The 19,928-nt window shown below is 41.2% G+C and overlaps 1 protein-coding gene across 2 annotated transcripts in view; it reads right to left on the reverse strand.

Moving 5' to 3' along the window:
• The window catches only part of NRF1 (nuclear respiratory factor 1), a 158,517-nt gene that overhangs the window by 64,013 nt on the left and 74,576 nt on the right, over positions 1 to 19,928 (reverse strand). For both annotated transcript variants that reach the window (XM_049893065.1, XM_049893066.1), the window contains 3 exons: positions 18,007 to 18,121; positions 16,131 to 16,257; positions 5,441 to 5,581 (listed from right to left, as the gene is read on the reverse strand). In XM_049893065.1, coding sequence (XP_049749022.1) covers positions 5,441 to 5,581; positions 16,131 to 16,257; positions 18,007 to 18,121 — 383 coding nt within the window. The remainder of the gene's footprint in view (positions 1 to 5,440; positions 5,582 to 16,130; positions 16,258 to 18,006; positions 18,122 to 19,928) is intronic.

Genomic DNA, 19,928 nt, shown 5'->3' on the forward strand with positions numbered 1-19,928 from the left:
AATGGAAATTTAGACCTAGAGGACTAGCAGCTATTTTTAGTTACAATTTGGTTAGAAGGGGCCAGACCTATGCTTTTAAAAACAAAACAACCTAAATTAAAAACTGACAGAATGGTTTCTATGTGAAACCTGTCAACCCTGTGAAGAGCTTCCTGATGTAGCAATCTCCATGCTAAGCATTTCTGAACGTTTCCCTGAGAAGTGGTGAAGAATTACTACCCCGTTGCATCATCACTCCAAGGGAATATTAGAGCGACAAAGATCGTCCTGGTGAGAATAATAGGAGGACGGTAAGTTCAAGGGAGGGAGAGGGAAGGGAGAAGGGAAGAGATACCGACAAGTCTTTTCAGAGGTGTTTCTTCCATAATCTTTGTCTGGATCTTTTCTAACACGGATTTGAAAAAGATCTGCAACCTCCCAAGAACAAGAGAATCCTACAGGGCTCAAGTGTGGTAAAATAGCAGAACTGATTTTCCACTAGCAAAATCATAATTATTGCTTAAACCCTTTTCAAGAAACTATGTATTTCCTTGAGAATCAGCGGCACTGGCATCAACTGGAAGACTCTCAAGTCCCACCCCAGGCCTACCTGAGTCCCAATCTGCATTGGACAAGGCTCCCAGGTGTGTGCACAGTGACAACTGACGGCACTGCCTTAACCCATTCTCTGGTCCTGTCTATAGCTTCCTAGAAAAATGTGCTAACTGGGCTTTCAAAGTCTCTGAAAAAGGTGACTTCATTATTTCATTGCAAATGAAGTCTAGCGTTGCAGAACCTACCCCAAATGAATGATTTCTTCTGCAAAACTTTTTCTCAACCACCCCCAATTCCTGTCGAGGTGGGCAGACAAATATGGGATAAGTTCTAGCCATTTTTCTTTTTTATTTTCTTAATTTTTATTGTGCTTTAAGTTTACAAATCAACTCAGTCTCTCACACAAAAACTTATATACACCTTGCTACATGCTCCCAATTGCTCTCCCCCTAATAAGACAACCCGCTCTCTCCCTCCACTCTCTTTTCGTGTCCATTTCGCCAGCTTCTAACCCCCTCTACCCGCTCATCTCCCCTCCAGGCAGGAGATGCCAACATAGTCTCAAGTGTCCACCTGATCCAAGAAGCTCACTCCTCACCAGCATCCCTCTCCGACCCATTGTCCAGTCCAATTCATGTCTGAAGAGTTGGCTTTGGGAATATTTCCTATCCTGGGCCAATAGAAGGTCTGGGGGCCATGACCACCCGGGTCCCTCCATTCTTAGTCAGACCATTAGGTCTGGTCTTTTTATGAGAATTTGGGGTCTGCATCCCACTGTTCCTCTGCTCCCTCAGGGGTTCTGTTATGTTCCCTGTCAGGGCAGTAATGGATTTAGCTGGGCACCATCTAGTTCTTCTGGTCTCAGGATGATGTAGTCTCTTGGTTCATGTGGCCCTTTCTGTCTCTTGTGCTTGTGATGACCTTGTATCCTTGGTGTTCTTCATTCTCCTTGGATCCAGGTGGGTTGAGACCAATTGATACATCTTAGACAGCCGCTTGCTAGCATTTAAGACTCCAGGTGCCACTCTCCAAAGTGGGATGCAGAATGTCTCCTTAATAGATTCTATTATGCCAATTGACTTAGACGTCCCCTAAAACCATGGCTCCCAAACCCTTGCCCCTGCTACGCTGGCCTCCGAAGCATTCAGTTTATTAAGGAAACTTCTTTGCTTTTGGTTTAGTCCAGTTCTTCTAGCCATTATTCTTAAAGTTGCCTAGAAATGAAAGTTTTCATTATATCACTAAAAATATTACTTTTACAGAGCTGCTTCTTAAAAGAGGGCATTTAGTTCACGCAGAACTTACTCTGTTACATGTAATTCCTATATGTGTAGGAGACAACTCTGATAGTCTTTAGAGCAAGCCAAGAAGTTGTTTTTATGTTTAGTGTAGATAAGTGGAAAGATTCAACTTGGGTTTTATAGGAATTAAAAAAAGAGAGAAGAAAGCACTGACAATATGGACCCGACTCTAGATTCAACTCCTGTTTGCCACCGGCTTGCTTCATAAACAGCACAACTGTGTCCTTAATTTATGCCCCAAATTTTCAATCTTCAAAATATGTTGTCCCCTGTATTATTCCATTTTACTGCTATGCAAAATAAAAATTTTTGGTTCATTAACTTTCTGTACAAAGCATGAGTGAGAGATGATGTGTTCACTCATGCTTTACAGAATATTTCACTGAAGAGTAAACTTCTAGTCTCTCCCATGTAAATTCTAAATACCACAGCCATATTTTAACCAATCACAGTGTTCCCCAATTCTCCTACTGTAAATGACTCACAATGATAAACATTGCACACATGTCTTTGCTTATTAGCTGAGGGGCATGACATGTACATTCTACGTTTTGATATGCACTGCCAAACTGCCCTCTGGACAAACGGTGCCAACTGGCATTCCTACTGGCAGTGTACTGAAGTGCCTGCATTCCTATACCTTTGCTCATCTAGGTTTGGTGTGAAATAAACTCCTGCTTTTACTGCCACAATTACTAGTGAAAGCCTTTAGGATCAATTAGGAAAGAGGTATTTGGCTCAGATTAGGGAGAAGCTAAGGTGCCCTAGTGGCCCAGTGGTTAAGTGCTTAGCTGTCGACCAAAAAGTTCATGACTGGAACACACCAGCTACTCTGTGGGAGAAAAGACCTGGTAATCCGCTCCCGTAAAGACTATATCCTAGGAAATGTTGTGAGGCAGTTTTACTCTGTCCTACAGGGTCGCTATGAGCTGGAATTGACTGGATGCCACACAACAATAGGGAGATGCTATCTGAGGAAAACACACACACGAACACTATTGAGCAGGAAAAAAATCCCAGGATCCAGATAACCAGAAATCACCATCCAACTGGAAGCTGGGTTTTTCATCATTCTGCTCAGCCCTCCTTACCATTTGTTTGTTTTTATTTTTTGGTCATCATGTATGGGCAGACAGGAAATTCGGGACTATATGATGATAAAGCAAATAAACACCTCCAACAAAGTAAGTGAACCTGATCGATGACTAGGCACTACTCCTCTTGGATCAACCAACCGCCGGCACCCCACTCTACTGATGGCGTATCTCAAATGTTTTACCCCCAAATGATAACTAAAGTGTTTGCTCTGACTTCTGTGGCCATCAGCCAATTTCACAACAATCAGTATCCATGATGATTAATATACTAAAAACCTCAGCTTGTTTCAACCTGACACCCTCAATGTGACAGAGGGAGGGAAAATGCCCATCCCAGGAGAGAAGTCTGCCCAACACAGTATCCTGAACCAGAAGGTTGGCCAGGCTTCGATTGCACTTTATATCTAGAGATGTAGACTCTTTACATCAATCAGAGAATAAGATCCACCTTATGCTTTCTTTAATGTGATCACCAAAATGGCCCTGGGACAGAATAACCGCAGCCATGAAATGGCGGTAAAAAAGTTTAGACAATGCTTTTCCGTTGAACGATTTTTTAGAGATCCTCCAAGTGTCCACGAAAAGGCCTATGAATCAAAAGATCTCAATTTAGCTTCATATTGGCAAAATGTGGTATGACTTCTGACCAAGCTGCTGGTTCAGACTTAATAAGGGAGCAAGTGCTACCTCCTGAGCAGCATCCTCAACGTCTGCACCGAGTGAGCTCTACTCAGGAGACCTGCAATCCAGTGGCCCACTCCACTTGATTCAGGTCATTTGTTTAACTGGTTTTACTGAGTATTATTAGAGGATAGGTATTACTTTAGGTGCTGGGCAGCTTCACTAGACAGCAGTGAGGAATACAAACTAAGTCCCTACTCTCATATTCAAGCTGGACAGATATAACGCAAACACTTATAAATGCTAATGAATAATTTCAGGTAGAGATAATGCTATACAAAGCAGATAAACCAGGGATATAACAGGCAGTGACTTGGTGTGGAGAAGCTTCATTAACTGGGATAATCCAGAAAGACTTGTCTTAGGAGGCGACACGTAAGCTAGACTGGAATGAGAAGAAGTCAATCACACAATGATCTGGGAGAACAATGTTCTAGGCAGAGGGAACAGCAAAAGTGAAAGAATGAGCTTGTGGTGTTTGACAAAGAGAAAGAGGGCCAATGTGGCTAAAGGAGCGAATGAGAGAGAATGGAGAAAAGAGACCAGATTCTTCAAGGCCTCTGAGGCCATGGCAGAGTCTGGATTTTATTCTAGGAACAATGGAAAGCCATTACAGGGCTTAAACAAGGGAGTGTGCTATAAACTGACTTAAGTTACTGACAGCTGCATGGCAAACGTGGAGAATGGACTGCAGCAGGGCAAGAGTGGAAGTGAGGAGACCAATGGCTACTGAAACAGTCTCCACGAGAGATTCGAAAGGCTTGGGCTACGGTGGTGTTGGGAATGGAGAATGTCACATTCAAGGTCTATTTCAGAGGTGAAAGAAATGATATGACGAATTAGCTGTGTGGGGCACAACAGGAGAATCAAGGAGAGTGTAGGCAATCAAAGGTTCTTCTGTGGACACGTACAGAGGTCTAATAGGGATAGAAACTTGGGTGTAACTAGTATATAGATGGGCTATAAAGCCCACAGGACAGGGTGAAATCACTTAGAAAGAAACTAGCGTAAAGGGCTGCCAATCCTGATGGGATGAGAAGAGGAACGGAAGGCAGCAGGAGAGGGTGGGAGGGAGCACCCAGACAGGCAGGAGGATATCCAGGAGGGTCTGGGGGTCATGGAAACCGAGAGAAGAGAGTGTGTTTTAGAAGGCAAGCAGTAATCAACTGTGTTAAATGCTGCTGGAAGGCTAAATAAGAAAACTGACAACTGGATTTAGCAAGACAGATGTATGTACATCAATAAAGAAATAAGGTGGGGAAAAATCTGTTATTTGATCTTAGTCAACCTATCTCCTTTGAAGTTAAAATATATATATAAGGTACAGTTTTGGCAGAATTACTGAGCTATGCCTATTTATCAGGCTAAGTACTTTTTGACTTCCTCTTCTCAAAGGAAGTCCAAGGAATTCAGTGAGTTTTCTGTCCCTATTCCCTGGGGGAGAGGAGCCTTACTGGGGGATAATGTGGTGGTATTTAGAGTCTACATGGAACGAAGAGCAGCTCGGCCGAGAAGAGACTAGAAGTTTACTTCTCCACTTGATAGCGATTCATCAAACTCCTAACACTCTCCTGTTCAAACCTACCCCAAGCTAAAAGTTCCTTTATCCAAGCCAAGGGCCCAAGTGGAGGAAGACATGCCAACAGGAGGGACCTCATCCCGGCATGACATGTTCTTTTCCAAGGCCACCACTATTTCACTTGCAGGCTCCAGCCTGCACCCCGCTCTGGTGATACCACTGAGGACAAAGCTCAGAAAAGGGACTGGAGGCCAGCCCGCACCCGTGCTGTTTGTCTCTGAGTCTCTTCCTCATTCCCCGCCCCTTACCTGGGTCATTTTGTCCACAGAGACTGGAATTCCGTCGATGGTGAGAGGTGGCAGCTCTGAGTTAACCTCCTGTGGCGCGGGGGCGTGTTCTGCCAGGGCCGACTCCAGGTCTTCCAGGATCATGCTCTTGTACTTACGCACCTGCAGGGAATTAAGGACAGAAGTAAACAAGATGCCCAACAACCACGGAGGGTTGGTGCCAGGCAACCAGAGGGTGGGTGGGGCTGGCCACCCTGGGCACTGCAGAGCATAAAGAACAAACACTTCTACCACCAGCAGATAAAAATACCTGCTGGCCCCAAAGACATCACACTGAAAGGAATTAACTGAAAAGATGATGAAATTACAGGTAACAGCAGAGAAAGGAGCCAGCGGAGAAAAGTTTTATAAAAACGCTGCGTCTGAGTTAGAACCAGGCTTTCCTGGTGAGCGCTGGCCCACCACCTGCTCCAGCTCTAGGAGTAATGCATTCATTACTCTTCGGCATTTCCCAGGCCATATGATGCACACCTGGCTGTGCCAGTTAAACACCAAAATCATTAGGACTTAGGTCTCTAAAACTCGAAGTAGCCTATTCCGCACTGCTGCAACTTTCTTGCAAAGCAAGACTACCAGACAGGAGATTCAAGTGCACAAGAGGCTGGACTGAAAGGAATGAGAACAAACATGACACGTATATTGTAGCTGGGGTCAAAGGTGCTGCTACCATTAGGGCCTGGGGCAGGAGAGTCCCAGAGGTCAAGGCCTCTTCCCTCTGGTACTTCCTGGTGACAGAGGGGAGCTTGAAGCTCATGATGCCTCATATCTCTGACAACCACAGGCATGAACTGGATATTGTCGTTCTTTGACTCCATTCCTCTCCACTGTCAGTGAAGCGTCCCTCAAAGACGGAGGACTCAACAGCAGCACATTTGTACACAAACACATTCTTCCATCATGGGCAGACCAGGTAGGCAGACACTGGATCCTACAACCACCAATAATGGGCTCATTCACTGAGAATACACAAGGGGGATGAGGACGCCTTTGGGGACAACAAAGAAGCCACAGGGTTATGGAAATGTGACAAGATGGGATAGGAAATTAGCTTGCTTTCAGGGCTCAAGGCATTACCTTAGGAAAAAAGGAAAGAGAAAATGAGGTTTCACCGGAGTTATGGCAATAACTTGAGTCCAAGGTTTCCTGCTAAGTTGCCTGGACTCTTGATCAAGACACATATCATTGTAAGTATCTCATTATGAGGAGCAAAAATTCCTATACCCCATTCCATCGAGTCGATTCCGATTCATAGTCAACCTGTAAGACAGAGTAGAACTGCCCCATAGGGTTTCCAAGGCTGTAATCTTTGCAGAAGGAGACTGCCACATCTTTTCCCGCAGAGAAGCTGGTGTGTTCGAACGGCCACCGTTTTGGTTAGCAGCCAAATGCTTAACCACTGCACCACCAGGGCTCCTTAAGACTCTTATTATCTACTCCAATGTCTGAAAAAGTAAAAATTATCGTTGGCTATGTAGTACTACTTCTACAGTTACGTAAGTCAACAAATAAGGGGATAAAAGAAAAATAGTGCAAATTTATAGAATCATCACTGTACAGATTCTGTTTTATCCTGGTTTCCAACACAAAAAGGAAGTTTTGAAATTATTGCCTTTATATTTATTGTAATAAAGTAGCTGGTATTGCCATGGCAACTTTACAGGATTATATTTTCTGCTTTCTGGGTTTCTGTATTCTATGTAGACTTTTTAATCTTCCAACTCACAGAAAAACTGTATCTTAGAAGCTTAGGTTCTGGTCTTCTAACTACTTAATATAACAAGTTAAATCATTATAGTAATGTGTAGGTCCAGAGTAAGACTTATTAATATTACAAAAACAAACTTCATTTTTCTGGAAACACCTGCCATTCAAAAGCATCAGGTTATTACTACTACACGGTTAGTGAGTTTCAAACAACTTCAGCCATTTTTATGGGTTAGCAAAACTCTAGGAATTCATATCCAGGTATTATGCTAAACTTATCAGTGCTGCAACTCCTTAAATATATCTTGAGTTTAAAAAAATAAAGCTGGTACACTGCCCCTCATAGTAATATGCAACAAAACAACTGCAGGTATGACCACAGCATTTCTAAGTCTACTTAGTAACTTCTCCCAAATTATAAAACTAGCATTTCAATTCCATCTTACCTATCAATCTTGAGATGCATTTTTCCCAGATTTTCAATTCTCTGAAATTGGTATACATCTTGAAATTGCTGTGGACCGGCCCACAATCGGGGCCTAGCTGTCACTGCTGAACATATGCAAACATGGCTGTTATCCCTGAGGGTATGGTTGAAACCTCTCAGACAACAAACCGTTCAGCACCATTTGAGAAAGGACCGTGAGTCTTGGTTGTTTGTTTGATAACGCTCCCAATGACACTTTCTTGTGAAAGCAAGAAGTACCACCATCAAACTTATTGCAGCTTGGAAAAAAAATCTCAGCAACAATAGCCACGAACTCTCTTAAGAAATACATGATGGCACAGAGGGCAGTATTATATGAAAAATCACAGTGATGATTCTGAAATAAGACGTATTATTTCAGAAGTGTTGGACTCTGAATGTAAATATATTTTAGCAATGTCTTAATTTATTTCAGTACATTTTCCTTTTAATGTATACACAAAAACGGAACATGATGAAAATCTAAGTAAGCCTGAAAGAACTCCTCCAGTAACTATAAAATAAAAATTCTAAGCGATTAGAAAGTACTGGGTCAGAGTTTGTCAACATTTTTTTCCTTCATGGTACATAAAATGATGGTGCATCTTATAACTGACAGTCATACATACAACGAAATACAGGTTTGTTTGTTTTCCAACTTCCGCCTCTATTCCAAAAACCACAGCTCAAGCCTTTATCACATCATACCAGTATGTCACTGGCAACTAACTGCCTTCACAACTGAAGTTAAAAATCGCTCAAAAACAAAATCGGCTGATCTGCCTACCAGTCTCTCTTGCCTCCAATTCATCCATCACTGCCATTTTAATTTTCTGTAACACTGACTTACTGTCAACAGATATCATTTACTGAGCGTTTACTACGCTCCAAGCACTAAATGCACTACCTCAGTCAATCCTCACAATAATTCTGTAAGAAAAATACTATTATATTCATTTTGCAGATGAGAAAACTAAGGCTTACTTACTAAGTGTAACTTTCCCCAAATCACATAGCTAGTAGGGAGTATCACTGGAAATCAAACTAATTTTTATCTGGTTTTAAGGCTCATATGTTCAGGTACTCCAATACCATTAAAAAAAAAAAAAAAAACACTTCTACAGCTCCCTACTTCTCATAGGATGAAGTCCAAGCTTCTCAGCCTTGCATTTCAACCTTTCCAATCATTCCCTACTCTGTCACCAGGGCTACCAGACACAGTTGTGACGGGTGTGCCTGCCCAACCCTGTAGACAATGTGAACGGCTCCCTTTTGAGTTCTCAGTACACAGTCCATGGAGTCCTACTGGGCAGCTCTACTCACCACCTTCCTCCCTCTTTAGCTGGCCAGTCTCCTCATTAACTTTTGCATCAAGTAAGTTCTTTCCTATGTCTCAGTCTTTATTCTGCTTCCTATTATTACCCATCCTTCAAGGCCCAACTCCACTCCCACTTCCTCTGAGAAGACTTCCCAAGTGTTCTCACCATTAATATTCTTCTTTCTTTAAACTCCTACAGACTAAAATAACCATGGTGTCACTTATACTGTTATTTCCAGATTTCACTGTGCACAACCAGGGATCAGATCTCGTTTTATATATTTATTTTTTACATATTCAGAAATACATAGATGTTAACATATATTCTCATAATTACCAGAGGTGGAAGGTTTAGGGTATTTACAGGAGCCATTAGAGTTCTGGGCACAGAATGTGCTCGCTGAAGGTTGAGGAATTGGCTGGTAGAACCATAAGGTCAATGGACCTTTCTAAGCAGGGCCTCGAACCAGTTTGTTCCAGTTCGAACCCCTGCTGAGAATTTGTATTTCTGTCCCAGATATGCTGAATCAGAATCTCCTTTAACAAGATCCCCAGGTGATTCTTATGTATAATAAATTTTGAGAACCACTGCTCTGTTAGCAGTTCTCAGCAGCATTAGCATCCCCTGAGAACTTGTGAGAAGTGCAAATTCTCAGCAGGGGTTCGAGAATGAACCAGTTTGAAGACCTGTTTCGAAGTCAGGTTGCAAAAACACTGCCAGACAAGATATCATAGTTTCTTTGTATTCCTGAAGCTTTTCTGGAAGTTCCCATAGAATATAAAAAATATAATTTTACCTATGAGTTCCTCTAAGACTAAAAATATATTGTCATCTGAAATATCTAACAAAGAGATGCCCCATCAGAAAGCACCCTTGGAGCTACATTCTGAAACACACCTAGCCCAGAGCCAGGCCACAGGCTGCAGCCCGTGAGGTTATGTTGGCTTCATCCTGTTCTCTCTCCAGCCCCAGTGTCGGCCTCCTTTTCCTTTCTAGCCTCAGTTCCGATTTCTAGTTGTTTTGTTCCCCCCGTACCCCCCAGGCTCCTAGTTGTGAACACTGAAACCTCAGAGAGCTTAGCTGGATCCTTATCTCATACTTTGTATCTGACAACGTTAGTTATCTTTTTTGAATAAGCAAACAAATAAGCAATAGGGCTTACTTTTTAAATATGGCTCCACATTTCTTTAGCTTGAAGTCATTTTTTAAAAACCTATATAAACAAATGAATGTCTTAGAACAAGAAATCAAGACCAACTACTGAGTCCATTCAATCTACTGGGAGGGCGGAATTACACAAAGGCAGAATTAAACAAAGACTTTCAAAGAAGCTGGGTGATAACCCTAGAGCTACCTCTGCCTCTGTGAATAATTTCTGTACCTGTAGAACTGGTTAGTCTTATCCAGTTTATCCCCAAAGAAATGCTATGGATTATTGTCCCTGTGGAAAGAGCTCCACCTTCAGAAACTCCCATGGTTCTTCCAAAACAAAAGATGGAAATTCTGTGTCCCTCAACAAAATATTCCCAGCCTACTTCTACAAAGCTCACGAAAGTGTATGATATGGCAGCAAGCCACCATGAGAATGCCCTCAGGGCATGGCAACTTTAAAATCTACCACTAGCCAACACTCTTCATGCCAGCTCTCCCTAAACATCATATATGGGGGGATGGTAACCAACTTGAATTAATTTCTACTGCTTCCCAGTGAGGTAGGTATTACCACCCTTATTTTACACATGAGGACACTAAGTTACAGATAGGAAAAATCAATATGGGGAGCCATGCCAAAAAATTAAAGTGGAAAAACAGTTTTCACAAAAGTGGAGATTTTAGCTTCATATGCCCACTAAGTTAACACCAACTCTGTGGGGTCAGGAGTGAATTAGCCTGCCTAAAGTGTTGATGGAAACCCTGGTGGCGTAGTGGTTAAGTGCTGCGGCTGCTAACCAAAGGGTCGGCAGTTCGAATCCACTAGGTGCTCCTTGGAAACTCTATGGAGCAGTTCTGCTCTGTCCTGCAGGGTCGCTATGAGTCGGAATTGACTCGACGGCACTGGGTTTTAAAGTGTTGATAATTCTATGCTTACTATGGGAGTCAAGCCTTCACTAGTAATGATATTCAAAAGGATCAAAACACTTTTAGTAGGTCTTTAACTTCCTTTGTTTTAAAGAGCAGAGGCTTAAAGACACAAAAGTTGTAAACTGGATTCAGAGGACATTAGACCTGAAGGTAGTGGATCCCCTACAACTTAGAGAACCCTTGAGTTTCTGGGTAAGAGATTCTCATTCTCCATCATAGTGAAATGCTCTTTCTTCAAATGTAACCTAGTTTTGACTTATTTCTCACTATCTCATGTTACAGATATAAACAACATACATAACCTATGAACCTGGTGGCTCCTCCATTCAGCCATCCAGCCTACACTTATTATTCACTTACTGTATGCTGGGCACCGTGTGAAGGAAGGACTAGAACAAAATGGTAAGCAAATGTACCAGTCTCAGTGTCCATTATTATGCATATTCCAATCTAGTGTGGAAGAAGAACACAAAAATAATCACAAAAATAAATGCGTAAAACTGGGACACGTGCTATAAAAGGTGACAGTGCAACTTCATAGATCTTTACTTTTCAAGGTCTTGATTTAGACGCAATGTAGGATTTGGATTTAGAATCTAAACGTGCACTTCAAAAATTTCTGAATGCCGCCAAACACGTAAGATGCTTTATTCATTCAACAAATATTACTAAGCAACTACTAGTTGCACTGTGCTTGGTACTGGGAAATATGGAGAGCAAGCCACATCCAGACCCTGCCCTCTCGGAGCTTACACTCTGGCTGGGGACAGGCATCAATCAAACATCACACAGACAACGTAAAACTGCATCTGTGGTAAGTGCTCAAAATTGTGAGGGTTTAGAATAGAATGCGGGGGCTCTGACCTACTCAGGAAGGTCAAAGAAGGCTTCACAGAAGTAGCGTCGACTAAGTTGAGATCGTAAATACGAGTAAGGGTTACTAAAGTGAAGTAGGCGAGGAAGACCAAATCGAATCTCTGTAACGGCAGAAGCAAGGTTAGTGCAAATGGTTGAAGAGAGTCTCCTGTGGCTGGAACAGAGAGATGAGTGGGGGAGTGGAGCAAAGTGAGGCTTTCGAAAAGTGGACCAGTGCTAAGAAAATGAGATTAAATTTGAAAGCCCACACTCAATACTCTGGACGAGCTTATGGGAAACCTAATACTCTCATTACCGAGGGCCAATCCCTACAGTGGCTGAACTCTGGCTCTACTATTTATAAGTTGGGGCATCTTGGGCAAATCATTTAACCTCTCTGAGCTAGTATTTTCATTTGCAAAATGAAAATAATAAGAATATACCTACTTCTTGTGGTTATCGTCTGAATTTATTGAGAATCTATGTTCAAAATTTATAAATGTGCTGTTGTTAGGCGCCATTGAGTCAGTTCAGATTCACAGAGACACTATGCACAACAGAACAAAACACTGCCCGGTCCTGTGCCATCCTCACAATTGTTGTTATGCTTGGGCCCACTGTTGCAGCCACTGTGTCAATTCATCTCGTTGAGGGTCTTCCTCTTTTTCACTGACTTTCTACTTTACCAAGCATGATGTCCTTCTCCAGGGACTGGTCTCGTTTTTCTTCTGTCAGTCAATATTCTTTGCCAACACCAAAATTCAAAGAATGCAGTTCTTCAGTCTTCCGTATTCATTCTTCCTAGGTCCTTCTTCCTAGTCTGTCTTAGTCTGGAAGCTTAGCTGAAACCTGTCCTCCATGGGTGACTCTGCTGGTATCTGAATACCAGTGGCATAGCTTCCAGCATCACAGCAACACACAAGCCCCCACAGTACAACAAACTGACAGACATGTAGGGGAAGAAGGACCCGGCAGTCTACTTCTGAAAAGAATTAGCCAGTGAAAACCTTATGAATAGCAGCGGAACATTGTCTGATATAGTGCTGGAGGATGAGACCCCCAGGTTGGAAGGCACTCAAAAGATGACTGGGGAAGAGCTGCCTCCTCAAAGTAGAGTCGACCTTAATGACGTGGATGGAGTAAAGCTTTCGGGACCTTCATCTGCTGATGTGGCACGACTCAAAATGAGAAGAAACAGCTGCGAACAGCCATTAATAATCAGAACCTGGAATGTACGAAGTATGAATCTAGGAAAATTGGAAATCGCCAAAAATGAAATGGAACACATAAACATCGATATCCTAGGCATTAGTGAGTTGAAATGGACTGGTACTGGCCATTTTGAATTGGACAATCATATAGTCTACTATGCCGGGAATGACAACTCGAAGAGGAATGGTGTTGCATTCATCGTCAAAAAGAACATTTCAAGATCTATCCTGAAGTACAATGCTGTCAGCGATAGGATAATATCCATACGCCTACAAGGAAGACCAGTTAATACGACTATTATTCAAATTTACGCACCAACCACTAGGGCCAAAGATGAAGAAATAGAAGATTTTTATCAGCTGCTGCATTCTGAAATTGATCGAACGTGCAATCAAGATGCATTGATAATTACTGGCGATTGGAATGCGAAAGTTGGAAACAAAGAAGAAGGATCAGTAGTTGGAAAATATGGCCTTGGTGATAGAAACAATGCCGGAGATCGAATGATAAAATTTTGCAAGACCAATGACTTCTTCATTGCAAATACCTTCTTTCACCAACATAAACTGCTACTATACACATGCATGACTTGGAATCGACTCAATGGCACTGGGTTTTTTTTTTTTAAACACATGGACCTCGCCAGGTGGAACACACAGAAATCAAACTGACTAAACCTGTGGAAAGAGACAATGTAAAAGCTCAATATCATCAGTCAGAACAAGGCCAGGGGCCAACTGTGGAACAGACCATCACTTGCTCATATACAAGTTCAAGCTGAAACTGAAGTCAGAGCAAGTCCACGAGAGCCAAAATATGACCTTGAGTATATCCCACCTGAATTGAGAGACCATCTCAAGAGTAGATTTGATGCATTGAATACTAGTGACCAAAGACCAGACAAGTTGTGGAATGACATCAAGGACATCATCCATGAAGAATGCAAGAGGTCACTGAAAAGACAGGAAAGAAAGAAAAGACCAAGATGGGTGTCAGAGGAGACTCTGAAACTTGCTCTTGAGCGTCGAGCAGCTAAGAGCAAAGGAAGAATTGATGAAGTAAAAGACTGAACAGAAGATTTCAAAGGGCCTATCGAGAAGACAAAGTATATGACATGTGCAAAGAGCTGGAGATGGAAAACCAAAAGGAAAGAACACGCTTGGCATTTCTCAAGCTGAAAGAACTGATGCAAAAATTCAAGCCTCGAATTGCAATAGTGAAGGATTCCATGGGGAAAATATTAAACGACGCAGGAAGTATCAAAAGAAGATGGAAGGAATACACAGAGTCATTATACCAAAAAGAATTGGTCGATATTCAGCCATTTCAATAGGTGGCATATGATCAGGAACCGATGGTACTGAAGGAAGAAGTCCAAACTGCTTTGAAGGCATTAGCGAAAAACGAGGCTCCAGAAATTGATGGAATATCAATTGAGATGTTTCAACAAACAAATGAAATGCTGGAGGTGCTCACTCATCTATGCCAAGAAATACGGAAGACAGCTTCCTGGCCAACTGATTGGAAGAGATCCATATTTATGCCTATTCCCAAGAAAGGCGAGCCAACCGAATGTGGAAATTACAGAACAATATCCTTAATATATCATGCAAGCAAAATTTTGCTGAAGATCATTCAAAAATGGCTGCAGCAATGTATCAACAGGGAACTGCCAGAAATTCAGGCTGGTTTCAGAAGAGGACGTGGAACAAGGGATATCAATGCTGATGTCAGATGGGTCCTGGCTGAAAGCAGAGAATACCAAAAGGATGTTTACCTGTGTTTTATTGGCTATGTGATTGTGATTTTGCTTATTGGTTTAGTTGTGAGGATTTTTGTTTTATGTTGAAGTGTAATCCATATGGAAGGCTGTGGTCTTTGATCCTCATCAGTGAGTGCTTCAAGTCCTCTTCACTTTCAGCAAGCATGGTTGTGTCATCTGCATAACGCAGGTTGTTAATGAGTTTTCCTCCAATCCTGATGCCGTGTTCTTCTTCATATACTCCAGCTTCTAGGATTATTTGCTCCGCAAACAGACTGAATAAGTTTGGTAAAAGGATACAATCCTGACGCACACCTTTCCTGACTTTAAAGCACGTGGCATCCCCTTGTTCTGTTCTAACTACTGCCTCTTGGTCTATGCACAGGTTCCTCATGAACGCAATTAAGTGTTCTTGAATTTCCATTCTTTGCAACGTTATCCATAATTTGTTATGATCCACACAGTCAAATGTCTTTGTATAGCCAATAAAACACAGGTAAACATCTTTCTGGTATCCTTGCTTTCAGCCAGGATCCATCTGACATCAGCAATGATACCCCTCATTCTACCTCCTCCTCTGAATCCAGCTTGAATTTCTGGAATCCCCTGTCGTTTTTAATGGCAGCATGGTGGTCCTATCTATGGGTGAGCCACGAATTTACTTAACCAATCCCTTATCTTTGAACATTTAGTTTATTGTGAATTAAAAAAAAAAATACTATAAATAGCACTGTGACTAATATTCTCGCACGTACACCTTCGTTCATTTAATAAATTATTTCCTTAGGATAAAATTTCAAGAGGAAGCTGGGTTTAAAAGTGTACATTTTAGGCACTTTTTATTCTAGTTGCCAACCCGCCCTCCAGAAAATTATACAATTTAAACTGCCTGTTTGCCATGCCATCACTGCAGGGTATACAGCTTTTTCACATCTGCCAACACGGCTTTTGGTTTCAACTCATACCTCTTTGAAATTTTTTATATGGTTGTTAACAAACATGTTAGTTGTGTATATTGATGTAATTACTTTATCTGATATCTGTACACACACACACACACCTCTTGTGTTTTGTTTTGTTTTTTTTGGCTGAACCATTTGAAGTATATTTTGCAGACATCATGAAGCTTTACTTGGATGAGGGGAGGGCTTTACAGTGATAACTGTGATGCCAGACAGAGGATGAGAAGCATGTGAACAATAATCGGCAGAAGGCAAAGGGTACCTGGGAATACAGCTCATCTCTACTAACCACATTCTCCAAAGGCGCTGCACCAAACACTTTAAAGACAGGGTTTGGCTTGGACGGTGAGATGCAGAGGACAATAGCTTGCTGCCCCACTCGAGTCGTATATTCATCTAATGTGGCTCGAAGTTTCCTGAATAAGAGAATAAAAAAATGTTAAAGAATATAAAAATTGCAGTGATATAGACACAGATAAAATACACTTTGACTTGAGACAATTTATTCTGATTAGATGTTTCCTTTTACCCTAAATGTGAAAAAAGTGTGAGGTTTGATATCCTGTTCAGCAGCAACATGTATCTACCCTTTTCTTAAAGGCCAATGACAATTTTATGCTGTGTATAATCTACCACAATTAAAAAACAGAAACAATGACTGGTCCATTGATAACATGAGTCTACCGAGGGTTTGCCTTGGGACACAGCCGTGACAGAATGCTGACCATGGGGGGTATTGTCCTTCTTGATCTGACAACACCAAAGGGGTTTTTCTCACTGCTACTTACAATAATAAAGATTACTGCTGAGACCTCCTCCTACAGGCTTCGTTAGATCATCCCCACATTAACAAAAGGGGATCAAATGACTTGTTTCTAATTTCTCTGATTGATATAGTCAATGTTTATGTTTCATTGACATAATTTACCCAAAATGGTAGTTTAAAAATGTTTTAGCATCCAGGTTTTCTTTGTGGTATAAACAATATCTAATTCTCAGTCCTGCAGTGTTTTACAAATGAGGATGGAATGAAAAACGTTTTTTCAAATATATCAACATTGGATGAAGCAGAAATGCTGGGCTTTTCCTTTGAAATCCTTGGAGATTATTTTAAAGTTCCATGTTCCATAATTCTTCTGGGAACACAGTCTATCCTTTCAAAGGACTGGTGAGTCACACCAATTCAAGTGAAGCAAAGCCAATGTACCTAAAGTTTTCCTTCTAAAAGTACGTGCTTTCGTGTTTGTGCCCCTTATAGCAATGATACTCCTACAGGTAGTACACTCTACTTCCACCTGACTGTAACGTCATTAGAGGAAGTGGGAAAAACCGCTCATCTAGCGATAGGTAACTTCTTTGTATGCTGAAAGCTACTAGTAAATACTTGTAGGTTTTTCCTCTCTGGGTGAAATCACTTCAGTTTCTTATGATCTGCTTTTTATATCCTTAATACAGACTTTGTTATGTATCATTTATATGGGCTGGCCCCTCCACTTGGATATAATATTATAATATAAATCTGGAAAATTTGGATATAGTATGTAGAACACTACAAAGAAAAACTTCTAGAACATTTTACCGACTAAATTTATACTACATGAACGCATGTTATGCAACCCGTCAAAATTCTATGTCTTCAATATATGACACCTGTGTAACCTTTCTACTGCAAACCTACAGACTCTTCAGAAGAATGACAATGAGCGATAGAGCATATACCAAAAAAAGAGGTTTCCCAGACCACCCTTATAGAAAACAGAAATCACTTTATCTCCCCCATCCCCCTACTTTTCTATTTTCCTAACTCCGCTGTATTTTTTTTTTCCATAGTGCTTACCTGACATATTACCTGTTTATTTCTCCCTCCACTAGAATATTAAGATGTTTAAGGGACTTTGTTTTGTTCACCATTATATTCTCAATGCCTAGAACAATGCCTGGCACATTGCAGACACACAAATTTTCTCTGGATGAATATTATACATTGGTTAAACCCTATTTTTAGGTTTTCATCTATTTAATTCTGTAGGACTACTCTAAAGTCTAATTCTGTCATCAAGGAATCCAAGCTGGTGTCCTTGATGAACCAAACAGCATATGTCCTGTCACCCACACATGATGTATATGAAATAGAACAGCTACGACATGGATAAGGGAGCCCTCACCGAAGCAAGCGTGTTTGCTGTCTCTTCCGGATAGACGGATTAGACTCGAACACGTGAGGTCGTTTCCTTTTCTTTCCTGTTGCCACAGCAGCAGCAGCTGCCATTCCCACAGGACCTGAAATAATAATAGATGTGCTGAGAGTTGGCAGAGCCTATTAAAAGGCAGAAAACAACTAAAGGTGCAACATGTTGTCAATAAATACAGACTGCTCCCGATCTTACAAGTATACTTCACCACTGTTAACATGAATCATATTTTAATCGACCAATAAAACTCACAGTGGGTCTTTATAAAAAGTGAAAGACTTACATCTCCCCACCACACACCGGCTTGAATTCTGTATAATGTTTTTTGTTTGTTTGTTTTTTATATGGGCTTTTTATATGTTTTTGTTTTGCCAGCATGTTGTTGCTGTTAAGGCAGTATCCTCAGAGGTGCTAGGGAAAGTTGCAGCATTGAAGGGTTTGCCAAAACTGAAAAAAAAAAATTACAGATTCAAATTTCACTTCCATGCTTGTGCTCCTCTTTTCATTGCTCCAAGACACTGCCAAGTTAAGAAAGGCAGAGGTAAACACCATAACAGACACTCCAACAACAACCTTCAGAGAGCTATCTGGAAGAATACCATCTTAACTGGAAAACTTTGTCCTGAATGCCTGGGAATTGTGCCAAAAACAGAGGTGATCACTATGAGGTCAAGCTGATGAAAGCATCCTGGCGGGAAAGAGATGAAAACTTTCCCACTCCACGGAGAAAATGTTAATAAAGGCTGGTCTGGCTTGACCCTGAAACTAAGAGCCGAAATGAAGGGTAGGCCCTAAGGAACTATTGGAGTCTCTGGTTCCTGAGATCTCAAAAGATTGAGGACATTCCTTTTTATTTTTTAAAACAGATATTCCACCTTCTTCCTTATTTGAAAACCCTGTAAAAGGGTTAAGTGAAAATTAAGCTGGATTGCTCATATTTGTGCTGGTATACATGTTCTAAGTGGCTCAATCAAAACAAGCCTCCCGTGCCCAGCTACCATTACTGAACATTTTGAGCAAAGATTCTGTACAAGAATCCTGATCAAAGGGGGGGAAATGCAGAACAGAATTTCAAATTATAATGGAATACAGACTTTCTGGAGCCAGAGTGTTGGATGAACCCCCAAAACTATTGCCAAGATAATCTTTAAACCTTAAACCAAAAATATCCTCTCATTATTTCCTATAGAGCATTCATTGCTTTCCAAAATTATTTTACTTTAATATTTGTACCCCTCCCCACCAAAATGGACTGTAAGCTCCTTCATGCACAAGCTCTAGTCTGTCTTGTCACAGGATCTCAGAATTACTCCTGTTATATAGTAATCCCTTGATAAATAATTGTTGAATGATTAAATGGTAAATAATTTCTACCAGTGGGGCCTCAGTTTCCACACCTACCACAGGAAGGGGGTGGATTAAAACCCTTTCCTGATCTAATACTGTGACACTGCAATACAGGAATACAGCAAAGCCATGTCCCAAAGCATCTTCTTCCCTAGGAAAGTCGACCTGGATTCATTATGTTAGGATGCCCTCTTCTGGGAAGGATAAGAATTTCACAAAACATATTTTATAAACATTTCAAACGGTCTTATTTTTAAATTCACTCTTCTAGAAATACACGGTGCATAACTGACAGTGATAAGGTCGTCCTTCATTATATCTGCCTTCCGCCCCTTAAGTATAGCATATACTAAGAAATACAGTATTTTTGGCCATTTCTGATAATTAGATTTCCTATCAGCTTTTCCAAAATATCTTTTAAGATTGAAAACTCCTTATTTAAAAAGTTGAACTAGCCAAAAAAAAAAAAAACCTCCTTATACAGTACTAGACACCCAGGCATGATTTACATGAAGTCTTCTCACCACGGCCTGACACATACACTGGAA

This window comes from Elephas maximus, chromosome 8 (genome assembly GCF_024166365.1).
Source record: "Elephas maximus indicus isolate mEleMax1 chromosome 8, mEleMax1 primary haplotype, whole genome shotgun sequence".
Taxonomy (NCBI): Eukaryota; Metazoa; Chordata; class Mammalia; order Proboscidea; family Elephantidae; genus Elephas; species Elephas maximus.